We start from the raw sequence: 18850 nt of genomic DNA, 5'->3' as shown, positions 1-18850 counted from the left end.
AATTTTGATAAATGTATAACTGTAACCATAGTTAAGTTATTCATATAACTGAATTTTGATAAATGTATAACTGTAACCATAGTTAAGATACAGAACATTTTTGTCACCCCCAAGTGTAACATCAGGTTCCTTGTAGTCAACCAACCTTCCTAATCCTCTTTTCCCAGGCCTGGAAACCACCAATTTGTTTTCTGTCCCTCTAGTTTTGTGTTTTCTAAAATGTTATGTAAATGGAATCATACATTGTATATCCTGTTGTGCCTGGCTTTTTTTCACTTAGCATAATGCATTCAAAATTAATTCATATTGTATGTGTCTGTGGTTTGTTTTTTTTCTGAGTAGTATTTTGTCATACAGATCTAAGCCACATTTTATTTATCCATGTAGCAGTTGATAGACATTTGAGTTGCTTTATTTTTGAAGATTATGAATAAAGTTGTTATAAACATTGTGTATAGATTTTAGTATGGGTTTTTTTCCTATTGATTAAATACTTAGAGGTGGGATTTGTGGATCACATAGAAAATGCATTAAAAAATAGACTATTTTTTAGAGTAGTTTTAGGCTCCCAACAAAACTGAGCAACAAGTACAGGAAATTCCCATATGCCCCCTACCCCCATACATGTATAGCCTCTCCCACTATCAACATCCATACCAGAGTGGATACATTTGTTACAATCATTGAACCTACATTGGCATATTATTACCACCCCAAATCCAAAGTTTACATCAGGGTTCACTTTTCGTATTGTACTATTGGTTTGGATAAATGTATAATGACAAGTATCTACCACCATAGTATCACATAGAATAGTTTCACTGCCCTAAAGATCCTCTCCACCTATTTATTCCTCCCACTCTCACTCCCTTCAGCCTTTGGCAAACACTGATACTTTAATTGCCTCCATGGTTTTGCCTTTTTTGGATGTCATATGGTTGGAATCATATGGTATGTGACCTTTTCAATTTGGCTTTTCTCATTTAGTATTATGCACTTTAAGTTCCTCCATGTCTTTTTGTGGCTTGATAGCTCATTTCTTTTTGTCACTGTATTCAGCATATACCAGTGTCTGGATGTACCACAGTTTATTTATCCATTTACCTGAAGGATATCTTGGTTGCTTCCACATTTTGGCAGTTATGAATAAAGCTGCTGTAAACATCCAGATGCAGATTTTTGTGTGGACATGAATGTTCATTTGAGTAAGTACCAAACAGTCAGACTGATGAATCCTGTGGTAAGACTATATTTAGTTTTCTAAGAAACTGCTAAACCACCTTTCAGAATGGCTGTACCATTTTGAATTCCCACCAGCAATGAGTGAGAGTTTCTGTTGCTTCACATCAGCATTTGGTGTTGTCAGTGTTTTGGATTATGGCCATTATAGTAGATATGTTTTAAACTCATTTTAATTTACAATTCTTGAATCATATTTGGTATTGAACACTCATATGCATTTTGCCATATGTATATCTTCTTTGGTGAGGTATCTATTCAGGTCTTTTGCCCATTTTTCAACTGAGGTGTTTTTATTATTAAGTTTTAAACATTCTTTGTATATTTTAGGTAACAGTCTTATATGAGATGTGCCTTTTTTTTTTTTTGAGATGTGCCTTTTATAAATATTTTCTCCTGGTTGTGGTTTGTCTTTGAATTCTCTTGATAGTGTGTTTTTGCGGAGCAGTAGTTTTAATTTTAATGAAGTCTAGCTTATTGATTGTTTCTTTCATGGATCATGCATTTGGTGTACAACCTTAAAGGTCATTGCTATACACAAGGTTATTTAGATTTTCTCTTTTAGTTTTGTGTTGTACATTTAGATCTTTGATCCATTTTGAGTTAATTTTGTGAAGAATGTGAGGACATAAATGTCTGTGTCTAGATTCATTATTTTAAAATGTTGTGTCTAGTTTTCCGAGCACCAGTTGTAGCATCTTTGTTCCTTTTTAAAGATCAGACTATTATTTATGTGGGTCTACTTCAGTGCTCTCTATTCTGTTCTGTTGATCTATTTGTTCTTGCTCTAATATTGCACTGTCTTGATTACTGTAGCTTTATAATTGTAAGTTTTGAAGTCAGGTAGTGTGAGTCTTCCATTTTTGTTACTCTCCTTCAATATTATGTTGCCTATTCTAGGTCTTTTACTTTCCCTTATAAACTTTAGACTCAGTTTGTCAGTATTCAGAAAACAACTTGTTGAGATTTTTATTGGCATTGGGTGGTCTTTCCATGCTGTTGATTTTGTCTTTTGATGCACAGAAGTTTTAAATTTTGATGTAGTCCCATTTATCTATTTCTACTTTACTATTTTTACTGTTACCGGTGCTTTTGGTATCATATCCAAGAAATCATTTTCAAGTTTATATCATGAAGATTTTCACTGTTTTCTTCTAACAGTTTTGTGACTCTTAGAAGAGCAAAATTTTAAAACTTTTATGAAGATTACATTATTAATTCTTTTATAGAGTATGCTTAAGAAATCCTTGTCTAAACCAAGGTCACGAAAATATTCTACTTTTGTTCTTGTACCAGTTTTACCATTTACATTTAACTCTGTGATATATTTTGAGGCAATTTTATGTAGGTTTGAGGGGTTTTTTTGTTTGTTTTATGTATATCCAATTGTTTCAGCAATGGATATTTGTTAAAAAGACTATTATTTTTCTTTGCACCCTTTTTGAAAATCAGTTGTTTAGTTACATGTGGGTTTTTTTGTTTTCCAGTGTATTTCATTGGAAATAACATTTTTTATTCCTTTTCAAAATTATTTTGACTATTCTAGTAGTCAGTTACCTAAATTTTAGAAAGAACTTAATACCTACCAAGATTTTTGCTGGGATTTTGATTGGCATTGCATTGAATCTATAGACCAATTTAGGGATAATTGACATCTTAATAGTACTGAGTTTTGCAGTTTGTACACATGATAAACCTCTTTATTTATTTATTTATTTTTTTATTTCCCCTGTTCTGTCTCCTTCAGGGGCTGTTAGTTTTCTGGTTTTCATCTCTAACATGGGACTTTTGGTTTTCAAGTCTAATACAAGGCTTGCAGGGCAAATTAAAAAGGTCTTTGTTCTTACCAAGAATCAGATTTCTTGAATAAGTACTTTTTGGATTACATCATGTCTTTGGTTTACTTCCAGAGTTCTGTAGAATTTGATTTTGACAGTTTTTGCCAGCATTCTTATTCCTTTTATTGAGGAGAGGCTTTTTTGGAGATCCTTACTCTGCCATTCCTGCTGATATCATTCTCTGTGCTGTTTCTTAAGTTACTATAAAATGTCACATTTGGTAAATCACTTTTTTCTTTTTAATAAATGAAGATACTGAAACTCTCCAGGTAGAATTGAGTTATTCAAATTTCTTATCTCGGCTGTTGCACTAAACATAAACAAGGATATTTCTTTTTTTTTTTATTTTTTTTTTATTTTTTTATTTTTTTTTTATTGGTGTTCAATTTACTAACATACAGAATAACACCCAGTGCCCGTCACCCATTCACTCCCACCCCCCGCCCTCCTCCCCTTCTACCACCCCTAGTTCGTTTCCCAGAGTTAGCAGTCTTTACGTTCTGTCTCCCTTTCTGATATTTCCCACACATTTCTTCTACCTTCCCTTATTTTCCCTTTCACTATTATTTATATTCCCCAAATGAATGAGAACATATAATGTTTGTCCTTCTCCGACTGACTTACTTCACTCAGCATAATACCCTCCAGTTCCATCCACGTAGAAGCAAATGGTGGGTATTTGTCATTTCTAATAGCTGAGTAATATTCCATTGTATACATAAACCACATCTTCTTTATCCATTCATCTTTCGTTGGACACCGAGGCTCCTTCCACAGTTTGGCTATCGTGGCCATTGCTGCTAGAAACATCGGGGTGCAGGTGTCCCGGCGTTTCATTGCATTTGTATCTTTGGGGTAAATCCCCAACAGTGCAATTGCTGGGTCGTAGGGCAGGTCTATTTTTAACTCTTTGAGGAACCTCCACACAGTTTTCCAGAGTGGCTGCACCAGTTCACATTCCCTCCAACAGTGTAAGAGGGTTCCCTTTTCTCCGCATCCTCTCCAACATTTGTTTCCTGCCTTGTTAATTTTCCCCATTCTCACTGGTGTGAGGTGGTATCTCATTGTGGTTTTGATTTGTATTTCCCTGATGGCAAGTGATGCAGAGCATTTTCTCATATGCATGTTGGCCATGTCTATGTCTTCCTCTGTGAGATTTCTGTTCATGTCTTTTGCCCATTTCATGATTGGATTGTTTGTTTCTTTGGTGTTGAGTTTAATAAGTTCTTTATAGATCTTGGAAACTAGCCCTTTGTCTGATATGTCATTTGCAAATATCTTCTAAACAAGGATATTTCTTCTTTTATTGTTTGTTATGATTTCAGGAAAGTTGACTTTTTCCTCATAGCTTTTTTTGCAAGATTTAAAGATTAATGCATATAGAACAACCTCTCTCTGATTTATTTATTTATTTTTATTTATTTTTTATTGGTGTTCAATTTGCCAACATATAGAATAACACCCAGTGCTCATCCCATCAAGTGCCCCCCTCAGTGCCCGTCACCCAGTCATCCCCACCCCCCGCCCACCTCCCTTTCTACCACTCCTAGTTCGTTTCCCAGAGTTAGGAGTCTCTCATGTAGAACAACCTCTCTATTGCAGTACATAGAACTATAAGCTCTTAGTTATTATTAATTATTATCAATAATCTCCTTTTCTTCATTTTCTTCATTCAATACACCTCATTGGAACATTTTCCTCTTAAAACTCAAGGAGAGAAACTATAACAAAACTCTAAAAATAATAGATTGGAATCGAGAAAAGTTGATAATGAAATTTTTTCCTGAAAATTGTTTTTATTTTGTAATTGAAACTTTGATTATTAATGCTGTGTGAATGCTGAGAAGAAATAACTGAAGAAGAGATGTCAACTTTAGCATCTGGAAAGCCAAGAAATGTAGTTTTGTGCATGGAACATTGAATAAAACCAGGAAACTGAAAGTCTGGGCTGTAGTCCCTATCTGCTACCAAAAAAGCTATATGATTTTGGCATTTTCCTGCCCCTAACTAATTCATCTGAATTTTCATGGAGTTGAATTACATGTTCTCTGAGGTCTTTTTTAATTTGGGGGCTTTATTCGGTTGAAAGTTTTACCTTTTGAAGAAAATTGGAAGTGTATTCTAGGACTGTTCCTTCTAGAGCAAACTACTGCTAATAAAGGTACACTATTTGTTTTGCATTAATTTTTCCTCTTAAAAAGTCATATTATGTGTTTTATAGAAAATAACATTATGATTTTAATATCCTTTGTATGCTTTGTTTTAGGTTGGTACAGAGGAGTTTCAACAAAGAAGCCAAATGTAAAGGTAAAAGTTTATTGTTACCTTTTCTAATGTAGGAAGCTACCTAGTATGTTCATTTGATATAAAAACAATTGTTACTTGTCCATCTTCTAATCTTTTGCAATAGTTATACCCATTGTTTCCTTTACAGAGCTGAATCAGACTCTGCTCTTTGTCAGCAATATTAACATGTTTTTTTTTAAAAGGACAGAAAATACCTGTATGATCATAGCTACAAAGCTTATTTTGAAAAAACCTGTTCAGATCATTTACTATTTTTTCCTTCAAGTATTTGTCAAAAACTAAATTGACCTCACAACCAACACCAAAGCCATACAGACAATTTTAAGATAATATTATGAACAATTACATGCCAACAAATTGGGCAATCCGGAAGAAATGGATAAATTCCTAGAAGCATATGAACTACCAAAACTGAAACAGGAAGCAATAGAAAATCTGAACAGACCCATAACAAGCAAAGAAAATGACGCAGTAAACAAAAACTTCCCAACAAATAAGAATCCAGGGCTGGATGGTTTCCCAGCAGAATTCTATCAAATGTTTAAAGAAGAATTAATACCTATTCTGAAGCTGTTCCAAAAAATAGAAATGGAAGGAAAGCTACTAAACTCATTCTAGGAGGCCAGCATTACCTTGATCCCCAAGCCAAAGACCCCACTAAAAATGAGAATTACAGACCAGTATCCCTGATGAACACGGACGCAAATATCCTTACCAAGATACTAGCCAATAGGATCCAACAGTACATTAATAGGATTATTCACTACGACCAAGTGGGATTCATTCCTGGGCTACAAGGGTGGTTTAGTATCCACAAATCAATCAACATGATACACCACATTAATAAAGAAAAGGATAAGAACTATATGATCCTCTAGTAGATGCAGAAAAAAAGCATTTGACAAAATATAGCATCTTTTCTTGATAAAAACTCTCAACAATCTAAGAATGGAGGGAATATACCTCAGCCTCATAAGGGCCATCCACATATGAAAGATCCACAGCTCATATCATCCTCATTGGGGAAGAACTCTCAGTTTTTCCACCGAAGGTCAGGAACACAACAAGGGATGTCCACCCTCACCACTGTTGTTCAGCAATGTACTGGAGGTCCTAGCCTCAGCAGTCAGACAACAAAAAGAAGTAAAAGGCATCTAAATCAGTAAAGAAGTAGTCAAATTTACACTTTAAAATGACATGATACTGTGTGTAGAAAACCCAAAAGACTCTGCCAAAAAATTGCTATAACTCATTAGGAATTCATCAAAGTCGCAGGATATGAAATTAACACACACAAGTCTGTTGCATTTCTGTATACCAATAATGAAGCAGCAGAAAGAAATGAAATCAAGAAATTGATCTCATTTATAGTTGCACCAAAAGCCATAAGATACCTAGAAATAAACCTAACTAAAGAGGTAGAAGATCTGTACTTTGAAAACTATAATACACTTATGAAAGAAATTGAAGACATAAAGAAATGGAAAAAAATTCCATGCTTTTATGGATTGGAAGGAAAAATATGTTAAAATGTCTATATTAAAAAAAATGTCTATATTACCCAAAGCAATCTACACATTCAATGCAATCCCTATCAAAATAACACAAGCATTTTTTTACAGAGCTAGAAGAAACAATTATAAAATTTGTATGGAATCAGAAAAGACCCTGAATAGCCAAAGTAATGTTGAAAAAGAAAACCAAAGCAGGAGGCATCAAAATTCCAGACTTCAAGCTGTATTATAAAACAGTAGTCATCAAGACCGTTTTGTATTGGCACAAAAACAGATACATAGATTAGTGGAATAGAATAGAAACCCAGAAATGTACCCACAGCTTTTTGGTCAACTAATCTTTGACAAAGCGGGAAAAAAATATCCAACGGACAAAAGATAGTGTGTCAACAAATAGTGCTGGGAAAACTGGACAGCCAAATGCAGAAGAATGACCACTTTCTTATAACATACACAAAAATTCAAAATGGAGGAAAGATCAAAATGTGATACAGAAATCCATCAGAATCCTAGAGGAGAACACAGGCAGCAACCTCTTTGACCTTGGCCACAGCAATTTCTTGTGACATGTCTCCAGAGGCAAGGAAAACAAAAGCAAAAATGAACTGTTGGGACTTTATCAGGATAAAAAGCTTCTACCCAGCAAAGGAAACAAACAGGCAACAAAACTAAAAGGCAAACTATGGAATGGGAGAAGATATTTGCAAAGGACATATCAGATAAAGGGCTAGTATCCAGAGTCTATAATGATCTTAATCAAACTCAACACCCAAAAAACAAATCCAATCAAGAAATGAGCAAAAGACATGAATAGATATTCTCCAACGAACACATACAAATGGCTAACAGACATGAAAAATGCTCAATATCACTTGGCATCAGGGAAATACAAATCAAAACCACCATGAGATACTACCTCATACCTGTCATAATGGCTAAAATTAACAAGTCTGGAAACACCAGATGTTGGCGATGATGCAGAGAATGGGGAACCCTCTTAACACTGTTGGTGGGAATGCAAGCTGGTACAGCCACTCTGGAACAAAAAGTATGGAGGTTTCTCAAAAAGTTAAAAGTAGGGTACTTGGGTGGCTCAGTGGTTGAGCATTTGCCTTTGGCTCAGGTCGTGAACCTAGGGTCCTGGGATTGAGTTCCACATCAGGCTCCCTTTAGGGAATCTACTTCTCTGTCTGCCTATGTCTCTTCCTCTCTCTGTGTCTCTCATGAATAAATAAATAAAATCATTTTAAAAAAGTTAAAAGTAGAACTGCCCTATGACCCAGCAATTGTACTGCCAAGTATTTACCCAGAGATACAAAAACAGTGATTTGAAGGGGCACCTACACCCTAATGCTAATAGCAGCAATGTCCACAGTAGCCAAATTGTGGAAAGAGCCCAAATGGATGAATTGATAAAGATGTGATATTATGTATACAATGGAATATTACTCAGCTATCAAAACGAAATCTTGCCATTTGCAACAAGGTGGATGGAACTTAGAGTGTATTATGCTTAGTGAAGTAAATCAGGCAGAGAAGGACAAATATATGATTTTACTCATATGTGGAATTTAAGAAATAAAACATGAATATAAGGGAAAGAAAAATAAGATAAAAACAGAGAGGGAGTCAAACCATAAAAGACTTTTAATTATAGAGAAGAAACTTAGTGTTGTTGGAAGGATGTGGGTGGGGGTATGAGGTAATTGGGTGGTGGGCATTAAGGAGGGCACTTGATGTAATGAGCACTAGGTGTTATATGCAACTGATGACTTATTAAATTCTACCCATAAAGCTAATGATATACTACATGTTAACTAAGTTGGATTTAAATAAAAAATTTAAAAGAAAAGTAAGTTGACTTATTCAGAGTCCTAGTCCTGTAGACCCGTGTGATTATATAGAAGAATTTATTTCTAAAATACAAAATGAAAAAAACTTTCAAATAATTTTCAGTTATATGTCTTTGTTGATGATGATAGTCTTGTTAAAATATGGATTTAAATATGACTTTTGTGAACCGGATTTTATATATTTATTCTGTTACCAATAATATTAATTTGATCAAACAACGTATATTTTAAGTGCTGGATATAATATATTTAGGAACATTTTTCTCCAGTAATGCATTTGCAAAAACTTCTTTCTACTTACTGTTTCATGTAATTAATATTATCAGCTTTTCTTTTTTCTTTCTTTCTTTCTTACTTTTTTTTTTTTTTTAAAGATTTTATTTATTTATTCATGAGAGACACACAGAGAAGGGCAGAGACAGGCAGAGGGAGAAAAGCAGGCTCCATGCAGGGAGCCAGGCGTGGGACTCAATCCCAGGTGTCCAGGATCACACCCCGGGCCAAAGGCAGGCGCTAAACCGCTGAGCCACCTGGGCTGCCCTTCTTTTTTTTTTTATTAACAGCTTTTCTTATATTTTTTCTGTAGCTTGAATTTTAATATATTAGCTTTTTTCTTATACTGAAAAATATCAGAATTACTATTTTTATTAAAAAATTGTTCAGAGTTCTAACCATCAATTTTTCCAGTAGAATCAATCATTCATTTTTGTTTTTAAGATAATGATTTTAAGAGGACAGTATCTTCAAATTTTAATTCCTCATATCCTTGGCATTGTTCACATTTTGGGCCAGATAATTCTTCATTGTGGGGAGTTGTCTTGTGCATTTTAAGATGTTTAGCAACATATATGACCTCTACTTCCTAAATGTCAATAACATTTCCACCCTCAAGTTGTGGCAATGAAAAGTGACTGCAGACATTGCCAAAGTCCTCCCTCCCCTATCATCCCTAGGGATGGGGTGGTGGTGGTGGTGGTGGTAAAATTGCCCCAATGAGAACCATTGCTCATAGGTAATTTTTTTGTGTATTTCTGGTTTTGTAAGAAAGATTTTATTTATTTATTTGAGAGAGAGAGCAGATGTGCACCCACAAGCAGTGGGGCTGGGAGACGCAGAGGGAGAGGGAGAAACAAATTCCCCACTGAGCAGGGACTTGAAAATGGGGCTCCATTCCAGGACCCTGACTGAGATCATGACCCAAAGTGAAGGCAGATGCTTAACCAACTGAGCCACCCAGGTGTCTCTTGTGTTTCTAATTTTAAAATAAACTTTCAGGTATTATTTCTACCTCAAGAGTGCTCTTGTGGATGGGACGCCTGGGTGGCTTAGAGGTTGAGCGCCCGCCTTGGGCTCAGGGTGTGACCCTGGGGACCTGGGATCGAGTCCCGCATCGGGCTCCCAGTGTGGAGCCTGCTTCTCCCTCCGCCTGTGTCTCTGCCTCTCTCTGTGTCTCTCATGAATAAATAAATAAAATCTTAAAAAGAAAAATTCTTTTTAAAAAAAGAGTGCTCTTGTGGAAATAATTTCTATTTGTATTTTATGTGTTTTAACTTAAAATCATAAAAAATTAGAACTTGAATAAATGAGAAATTTTATAAATGATCAGAGAGTTGTAATTTATGATATAACATGCTTTTTATTTATTTTAGTTAATATTTGTGACTTTGGCCACCCCGTCACCTTGTTTCCAATACTAGTGTTTGAGGATCATTGTGGAGACGATGGTCACTGAAATTATTACATGATTGTAATTAAAATAACCAGTTGATGAATGGTGTGTGGTTTGAAAACCTTCTTGTGAGACATACACATGGGATGGTATATGTGATACCACCTGTGGCTACAATCATCTGGAGGCTCAGCTGGCTGGAGTGTCCAGGAGGGTTTATTCACAGGTCTGGCAACCTGGCAAGGATGGCTGGAAGGCTGTCCTTAGCCAAATCTCTGAAATAGCTAGACTTCCATCTAGTCTCAAGGTCTGTCCTTCTCCATATGGCTTCTCTAGCAGGTAGTCAGAGTTCTATTTTATTTTTATTTATTTTTAAAATTATTTATTTATTTATTTATTTGAGAGAGAGAGAGAGAATGGGGAGGAGCAGAGGAAAAGGGATGAGCAGACTCTGTGCTCAGTGTGGAGCCTGACACAGGGCTTGATCAGATGACCCTGAGATCATGACCTGAGCTGAAATCAAGAGTTGGATGCTTAACCAACTGAACACCTAGGTGCCCCAGTCAGAATTCTGTTTTAGAGTAAGGGAAAGGTGCTCAGAATCTCATACCTATTTTCTAAATTATTTTTTCTGCAACAAAGATATTTACAGACTGTGGGAGAGGCCACCTTGTGATTAATCTTAGTGGTGATTTCATAAGCTAATCAAAATGAAGAAACCAAATTAAACTAATCTTAAGTCTTAGGGCTCATTTTGTTTGATAAGACTCTTTTAATTTCTTTACTTTTGACTAATGTGATACTCTTGAAATTGTCTATTTTGGTAATACCAACTTCATTCTAGAAACTTAGATTGTAGCATTTATTAATAACATCTGTATACTTTTAATAGCTTGTATTTATATTATTTGTACTTGTCTTGTTAAACTTTAAAAATTTAATGGAAATAGCAATTTCATTTCCTGTGGCAATAATATTTTGTGGAATCACGGTGATAATTCTTTAGTTTGTAAAATATCTTCATTTAATGATTCCATACACTTAAAGTGATAAAAAATTCCTATGTCTTAATATTATAGTCATAATAAGTAAAAATTTCAGTAGGTTTTTTGTAGCTGTTAGCGGTTAAATAAATTTACAAGGTGGCTTATTAGGATGTCTTTAGTTGTGTATGACTTATGCTAAAATTAAAATTCAAAATAGCCCAAATAAAATAATATCTGAACTAGATAGCAAATATCATATTCAAAAATCTTACTAAGTGGTAAAACATTTCTTTCTATAAAACAAGAAAATCTCAAAGCTGAATTGTTTTGTTCCCTATGAATATTCTGTAGTAAGATGTTACATTCTTAAGAGAAAACCAGGATGATTATAAAATACCCTTTCAGTTATATATTTTTGTGACCACATAATAAAATTGTACAGTTTAAGAGAAGGATAATATGTAGGAAAAATATGCTACTCAGTTTTATGCTCATTTATCTTAAGAATGATAGGTTTTTGTCTTTTGCATTTCTTTGAAGACTTTATTTTTACAGCATATACTGTAGGGTAGAACTTATTTTGGTTTTATAATTTTAGAAATCAGAAGTTTTGATACATAATATTATCTTCTGGTGAAATGTCATGTTATATAATTGTTAGGCTTGCCAAAATATTAGCTTTCTTAAGAACATACATAAAGAATAAGAGAGTAAGATAACAACAGTAGATATTTGATGATAATTTTGTGGGCTTTTTTTTTTTTTAAAGATTTTATTTATTTATTCATGAGAGAGACAGAGAGGGAGAGGCAGAGACACAGGCAGAGGAAGAAGCAGGCTCTGTACAGGGAGCCCAACGTGGGACTTGATCCTGGGACTCCAGGATCACACCCTGGACTGAAGGCGGTGCAAAACCACTGAGCCACCGGGATGCCCAATTTTGTGGGTTTTTTAAATAAAATGAGTGCTTAAGAGGAAAAGAGCAAAATTCAAGAGAGTTTATGTTTTCCATTTTGTAGTTTCAGGATTAGCTTTTATGTAACTACTGTCAGCTGGATACCAAGAATTCTGCCAGATAGCTACAGTGCCTTATAGAATGTTTTATATCACAAGTAGAGAGATAGAGGCATGAAACTATAAGAAATGTTCAAGGATTATTAGATAGTCCAAACTGGGTAGAGCCTAGTACAGGAAAGTGATGGATGGCAAGGCAGGAAAGGAAAGGTAGGTTGGATCCATATTTGAAGACTGTTATATGCCAAAGAATATAAAGAATGCTAAAGAATTTGGATTTTGTCTCTCTGGCCACAGGAAATCTGCCATTTAACAGAATCATGGATCTACGATTGCCACAGAGCATAATAATAATAATAACAGAACATGGAAGACTCCTAACTCTGGGAAACGAACTAGGGGTGGTGGAAGGGGAGGAGGGCGGGGGGTGGGGGTGACTGGGTGGTGGGCACTGAGGGGGGCACTTGATGGGATGAGCACTGGGTGTTCTTCTGTATGTTGGCAAATTGAACACCAATAAAAAATAAATTTATTATTAAAAAAATAAAATCTTTAAAAAAATAAAAAATAAATTTACTTGAGAGGGACGGTGGGAGAGAGAGAGTGGAGAGGGAGTGGCAGAAGAAGAGAGAGAGAATCTTTTTTTTTTTTTAAGATTTTATTCATGAGAGAGAGGCAGAGACATAGGCAGAGGGAGAAGCAGGTTCCCTGAAGGGAGCCTGATGTGGGACTTGATCCCAAGACCCCAGGATCATGACCTGAGCCAAAAGCAGATGCTCAACCACTGAGCCACCCAGGCACCCCGAGAGAGAATCTTAAGCAGAACCTCCCCTTTCCCCCCTCACTGAACATGGAGCCTGACTCAGACCTCAGCCTATGATCCTGAGAGATCATGACCTGAGCAGAAATTAAGAGTCGGACTCTTGACATGCACTTAACCCACTGAGCCACCCAGGTGCCCAAATACAGCATAATTATAAAAGAGTTTATTGGAAAAATAGTAAGCACCTCTTAAAGGTACATATTGAAGTATTTATGGATGAATTCTAAAATTTTCTCTGAAGTACTGCAGTAGGTAAAAATGTGTATGTGGGGATTAATTAATCAAGATTGGCAAAATGTTGGGACACCTGGGTGGCTCAGCAATTGAGCATCTGCCTTTGGCTCAGGGCATGATCCCGGAGTCCCGGGATCGAGTCCCACATTGAACTCCCTGCATGGAGCCTGCTTCTCCCTCTGTCTATGTCTCTGCCTCTTTCTCTGTGTCTCTCATGAATAAATAAATAAAATCTTAAAAAAAAAATTGACATTGATCATCATTAAAACTGAATGATAGGTTCGTGTAGAGTATGTTATTCTGTCTAATTCTGTATGTATCTTAAATGGGGATAATTATCATTTTATTTTTTTATTCATTCATTCATTCATTCATTCATTCATTCATTCGAGACAGAGAAAGAGATAGAGACATAGGCAGAGAGAGAAGCAGGCTCCCTGCAGGGAGCCCGATACGGGACTCAATTCCAGGACCCCGGGATCACGACCTGAGCCAAAGGCAGACGCTCAACCACTGAGCCACCCAGGTGCCTTAGGGATAACATTATCCTTAGGGATACTTACTTCATAGAATTGTTATGAGGAATCATTGAATTTACATGAAGCTTAACACAGTGCTTATTAGCACACGATAACAGCACAATAAATATTTACTTCTGTTTCTATAACAACTACTGCTATGATAGCATAGGGCTGCAAATAAGACTTTAAAGACTTGACAACACTCAGAGGACAGAATAAGAGGAACTAGCACAGAGAGGCTGAGAAATAGAAGTGATAGTTGGCTAAGGAGAAGAAAGGTTTTTTTTTTTTTTTTTCTTTCAAGGGTAATTAATGATTTCAGGTACTGTGGAGTAGTCTAGTAGAATGGGTACTGAGTAGGGCCTACTATGTTTGGCAATTAGAAGGCCACTGGTGATTTTTAAGGGAATCACTTTTAATAGCATAACGGTGGCACAGAGCCAGAATCTAGTGAGTAGGTTATGTGTGAAAGGAATGAAGTAGATGTAGATTCTACGGAGTATATGGTTGTTGGTTTGGGGAGTAGAGGACTCTGATGAACATTTTGAATTTGATTTATGTAAAATTCTAGAAAATGTTAATAATTTATAATGCCTTAAAAAAGTTCAGTAGTTGCCTGCCAATAGTGTTGAAGAGAGAGATGGATGACAAAAAGATGTGAGAAAACTTTTGGGGATGGTGCAAATTTTATTATTTTAATTGTGCTCATGATTTCACTGGCAAATATACTATATGCCAAAAGGCATCAAATTCTATACTATGTGTAGTTTGTATATCAGCAGTGTGTAGTATGTCATCTATACCTCAATTGTTAAAGATTTTTTAAAAAAGATTTTATTTATTCATGAGGACACAGAGAGAGAAAGAGAGGCAGAGACACAGGCAGAGGGAAAAGCAAGCTTCATGCGGGGAGCCCTGAGAATTCTTCCTGGGTCTCCAGGATCAGGCCCTGGGCTGAAGGCAGCACTAAAACACTGAGCCATCCGGGCTGCCCAAAAAAAGATTTTTATATCAAACCCTGAAGATGTGATTTCACATTCACTCTGAGAGTTATCATCTCAGTTTTTCAATTTACTTTTAGTTTTAGTGGTTAGTTTTGATACAGGCTTGGTCAATATCAAGTAATACTGAGACCTTATCTAACGATTTTTTTTAAATGAAAGAAAACTAGTTATCAGTAGGAGTTCTCCTAACTGAAAACTTTTAAAAAATAATATTTATCATTGTTACTCAGCATTGGCATTTTATGTTTGTGGTTTGTATTTTATCTTACAGCGACATGTTAAGTGTACTTCATCGATGCGCCTTATTATTAGTGTATTTGTATTGTTGTAGGTGGGGAGAAAGTGGTAGAAGTTGAAAGAATGAAGGTGAGGTGGTATTTTGTACCAGGCATACTTTTTATTGTGTTTGGAAGTCTTCAAGACCAACCCTAGATTTGAAGATTTGCTATGAGGACCCACAGGGTTCATTATATAGTTGCTCTCAAAGGTATGAATTACTGCAGTGAAGAATACAAATCAAAATCAATAAAAGGAAAAGATGCATGGGTTAAAGTCTGGGGAAATCAGGCTCAAGGACTTCCAAGAGTCCTTTCCCAATGGAGTCACACAGGACAAACCTAATTCCCCCAACAACACTGTGACAGCACATGTGAAATGTTATCAACCAGGGAAGTTTGTTTGAGATCCAGTGCTCAGAGTTTTTATTGGGCACTGGTCACATAGGCAGCTTCTGTCTAGCATGTAACAAAATTCCACGATCCCAGAAGGAAAAAAGGTGTTCAGCATAAATGATATTCTTTGTGTCAAATAGTTAGGCAATGTGAATGATTCTTATCAGCAAATGGTGAGAACCCTCCCCAAATTTAAGTTTAAAAATAAGTATGAGAGTTTCAGTTGGTCTGCGATTTCAGCAATACTTTTCATTTTTAGTCTTTGAAATTTTAGCCATTCATATGAATGGGCTGGCAGTATCTTGTTATGATCTTAATTTTTATTTCCCTGATGACTAATGAGGTTGAACACTTTTTCAAATGTTTATTGGCGTTTCACCTCATTTTTCTGTGGAGTGTCTGTTCAAGTTTTTCACTCATATTTTACTGTTTTTTAAAAATTGAATTATATGAATTCTTCATTTTGTATATTTTAAATATACTCTTGGTGTGTGGCTTGCCTTTTTATTTTCTTAATGTTTTGTTCTGAAGAATAGATTTTAATTTTGATGAAGTCTAATTTGTCATGGTAGAGCTAATGTTCTGTCTTCAGTATTGCCCAATTCATTTTCTGTCAGTTGAGTTAGTTGTATTTTGTAGGAAATTTGTCTATTTTGTTTTTTCTTTTTGTTACTGTACAAGCTATTATTTTTAATGCTTTTTTATTTTTTCAAGATCATTCATTCATTCACTCATTCATTCATTCCTGAGGCATACACAGAGAGGGACAGAGACGCATAGGCAGAGGGAGAAACAGGCTCCCTGATGGGAGCCTGATGCAGGACTTAATCCCAGGATCACAACCTAAGCCAAACCAGAAAACAGATTGTTAACCATAGAGAATGAGATGGGTTTAATGGGGTGATGGGTGTACTTGTGGTGAGCATCAGGTATTGTATGTAAGTGATGAATCACTGAATTCTACACCTGAAAATCATATTACAATGTATGTTAACTAACTGGAATTTAAATAAAAACTTGAAATAATGTAGAAATAAAAAAAAACTTTGACCTTTTTTTCTACAATTTCCTCAAATATTTCATTGCTACTTTTTTTTTGGTGTTCCAGTTACATATGTTACACTGTTTTATATTACTTGACAGTTTTTTTTAACCATTGTTTTATTTTTCAGCTTTTCCCTCAACTCTCTTACTTGCATAGTTTTAATACTAGGTCTTCAAGTGTGCTACTCTTTCTTCCATGGTATTTAATCTGCTACTAAACACCTTGAATGAACATTTTCATTTAGATGTGTTTTTCAGCTCTTTTATTTCCATTTTGTTCCATTTTATATATGTATTGCACTTTCATTGTGTTCCTGTTTTCTTTTAAATTCTTGAGCAAATTTTTTCTTTTTTTAATTTAAATTCAATTAGCCAACATATAATAAGTACATCATTAGTTTCAGATGTAGTGTTCAATAATTTTAATAGCTGTTTTAAACTTCTTTCCTGCTAGTTCCCGTTGTGTATCATTTTTGGTCTTTTTACTGGCTACTTTTTCTCCTGTTTATGGCTTATATATTTTCATACCTAGTAGTTTTTTTTCTAGAATTTTGAAGTTATGTTGTTGAATTTTTTGATCTGAATTTTGTTACCTTTCTTTAAAGAAAAAATTTTTTTTTAAAGCAGGCGCTATGCTCAGTGTGGGGCTTGAACTCGTGAGCCTGAGATTAAGAATCACTGAGCCAGCCAGGTGCCCCTAAAAGTTTAATTCATTTGTGCAGGGAATTGATTTACTTATAATTCAGCTTGATCCATAAGGTTTGTTAGAATAGGTCTAGAGTAGCCTTTACTTTAGGATTCTTTGACCTTAATCTTAACGTTCAGTTTTATTGGGTCTTTATTGAAATACCCATGGGTTCACTAAATTCTTTCTACTCTGCCGGGTTAGAACTTGAATGTGTACCAACCTTATGTTTGCTTCAGGAATTAACTTCTAGCTGCCCGTTAGTTAGTTGCCATTTCCCTGGACTTGTAGAGTCTCACTCAGCAATTACAGCTTAGTTTTCAGGCAAAGACTCCAGGAAATTTCTGTGAGGAATTCTTTAATTCTTGGTCTTCATGATTCCCTTTTGTTCTGTTGCACAGAATTCACCTCTCCCACTCTTAATAATGCTTGACAGTGCTTTGCTCTGTACTGTCTCTTTCTGATCTATAAAGGCCTCTAGACAAAAAATGTTGGAAAATTGTATCACTCACTTCATTTGTTTCCCTTCTCCTAGTGATTATACATTCCTGTGCTGCTGGTTGTCCAGTGTCTGAAAACAGTTGCTTCACATAATTTGTTCAGTTTTTTAGTTGTTTTTGACAGATGATAGATGTGGTTTTCTTTGTTATACTTTATATTTTTGAGATGATTAAAAAGTTATATGCAGTTATCATAAATAGATATCCAAGTCCTCCATTGAAAACATCTTGTAAAACTGTAGTACAGTATCAAAACCAGGATAGTGACATAAATATAATTAAGAGGCAGAATATTTCCATCACCACAAGGATCTCTCATGTTGCCCTTTTATAGCCATACCCACATCCCTCCACCTCTGTTGCCTGATAATCTCTGACAACCAGCTAATTCCTTCTCTGTTCTTTTTGTTGTTGTTGTTGATTTATAATTTTGTCATTTAAAAATGTATGTGGGTGGGAGTACCTGGGTAGTCAGTTGGTTAAGCGTCTGCCTTGGGCTCAGGTCATGATTGCAGTGTTCTGGGATCAAGCCTTGCACCAGGCTTCCTGCTCAGTGGGGAGTCTGCTTCTTCCTCTCCTGCCCCTGCTCCTTCTCTGTCTCTCTCTCTCCCACATGGGTATGCTCTCTCAAATAAATGAAATCTTCAAAAAAATATATGTAGGTGGAAGTATACAGTATGCAGCATTTTGGAATTAGAGATTTTCATTCAGCATAACTCTATCAAAATTTGTCCATGGTTTTTGCATGTATTAATAGTTCATTACTTTTTATTTCTGAGTTATATTCATGGTATGAATGTACCACCATTTGCTTAGCTATTCACATTTTGAAGGTTATCAGAGTTGTTTCCAGTTTTTTACTTTAAAAGAGAGCTGTTATAAACATTTAGGTACACGTTTTTATAGTCTTGTGAACAAAAGTTTTTATTTCCCTGTGGTAAATGCCCA

The 18850-nt window shown here is 35.4% G+C and overlaps 1 protein-coding gene across 11 annotated transcripts in view; it reads left to right on the top strand.

The window, feature by feature from the left end:
* DOCK3 (dedicator of cytokinesis 3) overlaps positions 1 to 18850 on the top strand; it is a 508844-nt gene that overhangs the window by 123412 nt on the left and 366582 nt on the right. For all 11 annotated transcript variants that reach the window (XM_035702455.2, XM_035702450.2, XM_025456001.3 and 8 more), the window contains one exon: positions 5344 to 5384. In XM_035702455.2, the coding sequence (XP_035558348.2) occupies positions 5344 to 5384 (41 nt within the window). The remainder of the gene's footprint in view (positions 1 to 5343; positions 5385 to 18850) is intronic.

This window comes from Canis lupus, chromosome 20 (genome assembly GCF_003254725.2).
Source record: "Canis lupus dingo isolate Sandy chromosome 20, ASM325472v2, whole genome shotgun sequence".
NCBI classification, from domain to species: Eukaryota; Metazoa; Chordata; class Mammalia; order Carnivora; family Canidae; genus Canis; species Canis lupus.
This window is presented reverse-complemented; position numbering and strand designations above follow the sequence as displayed.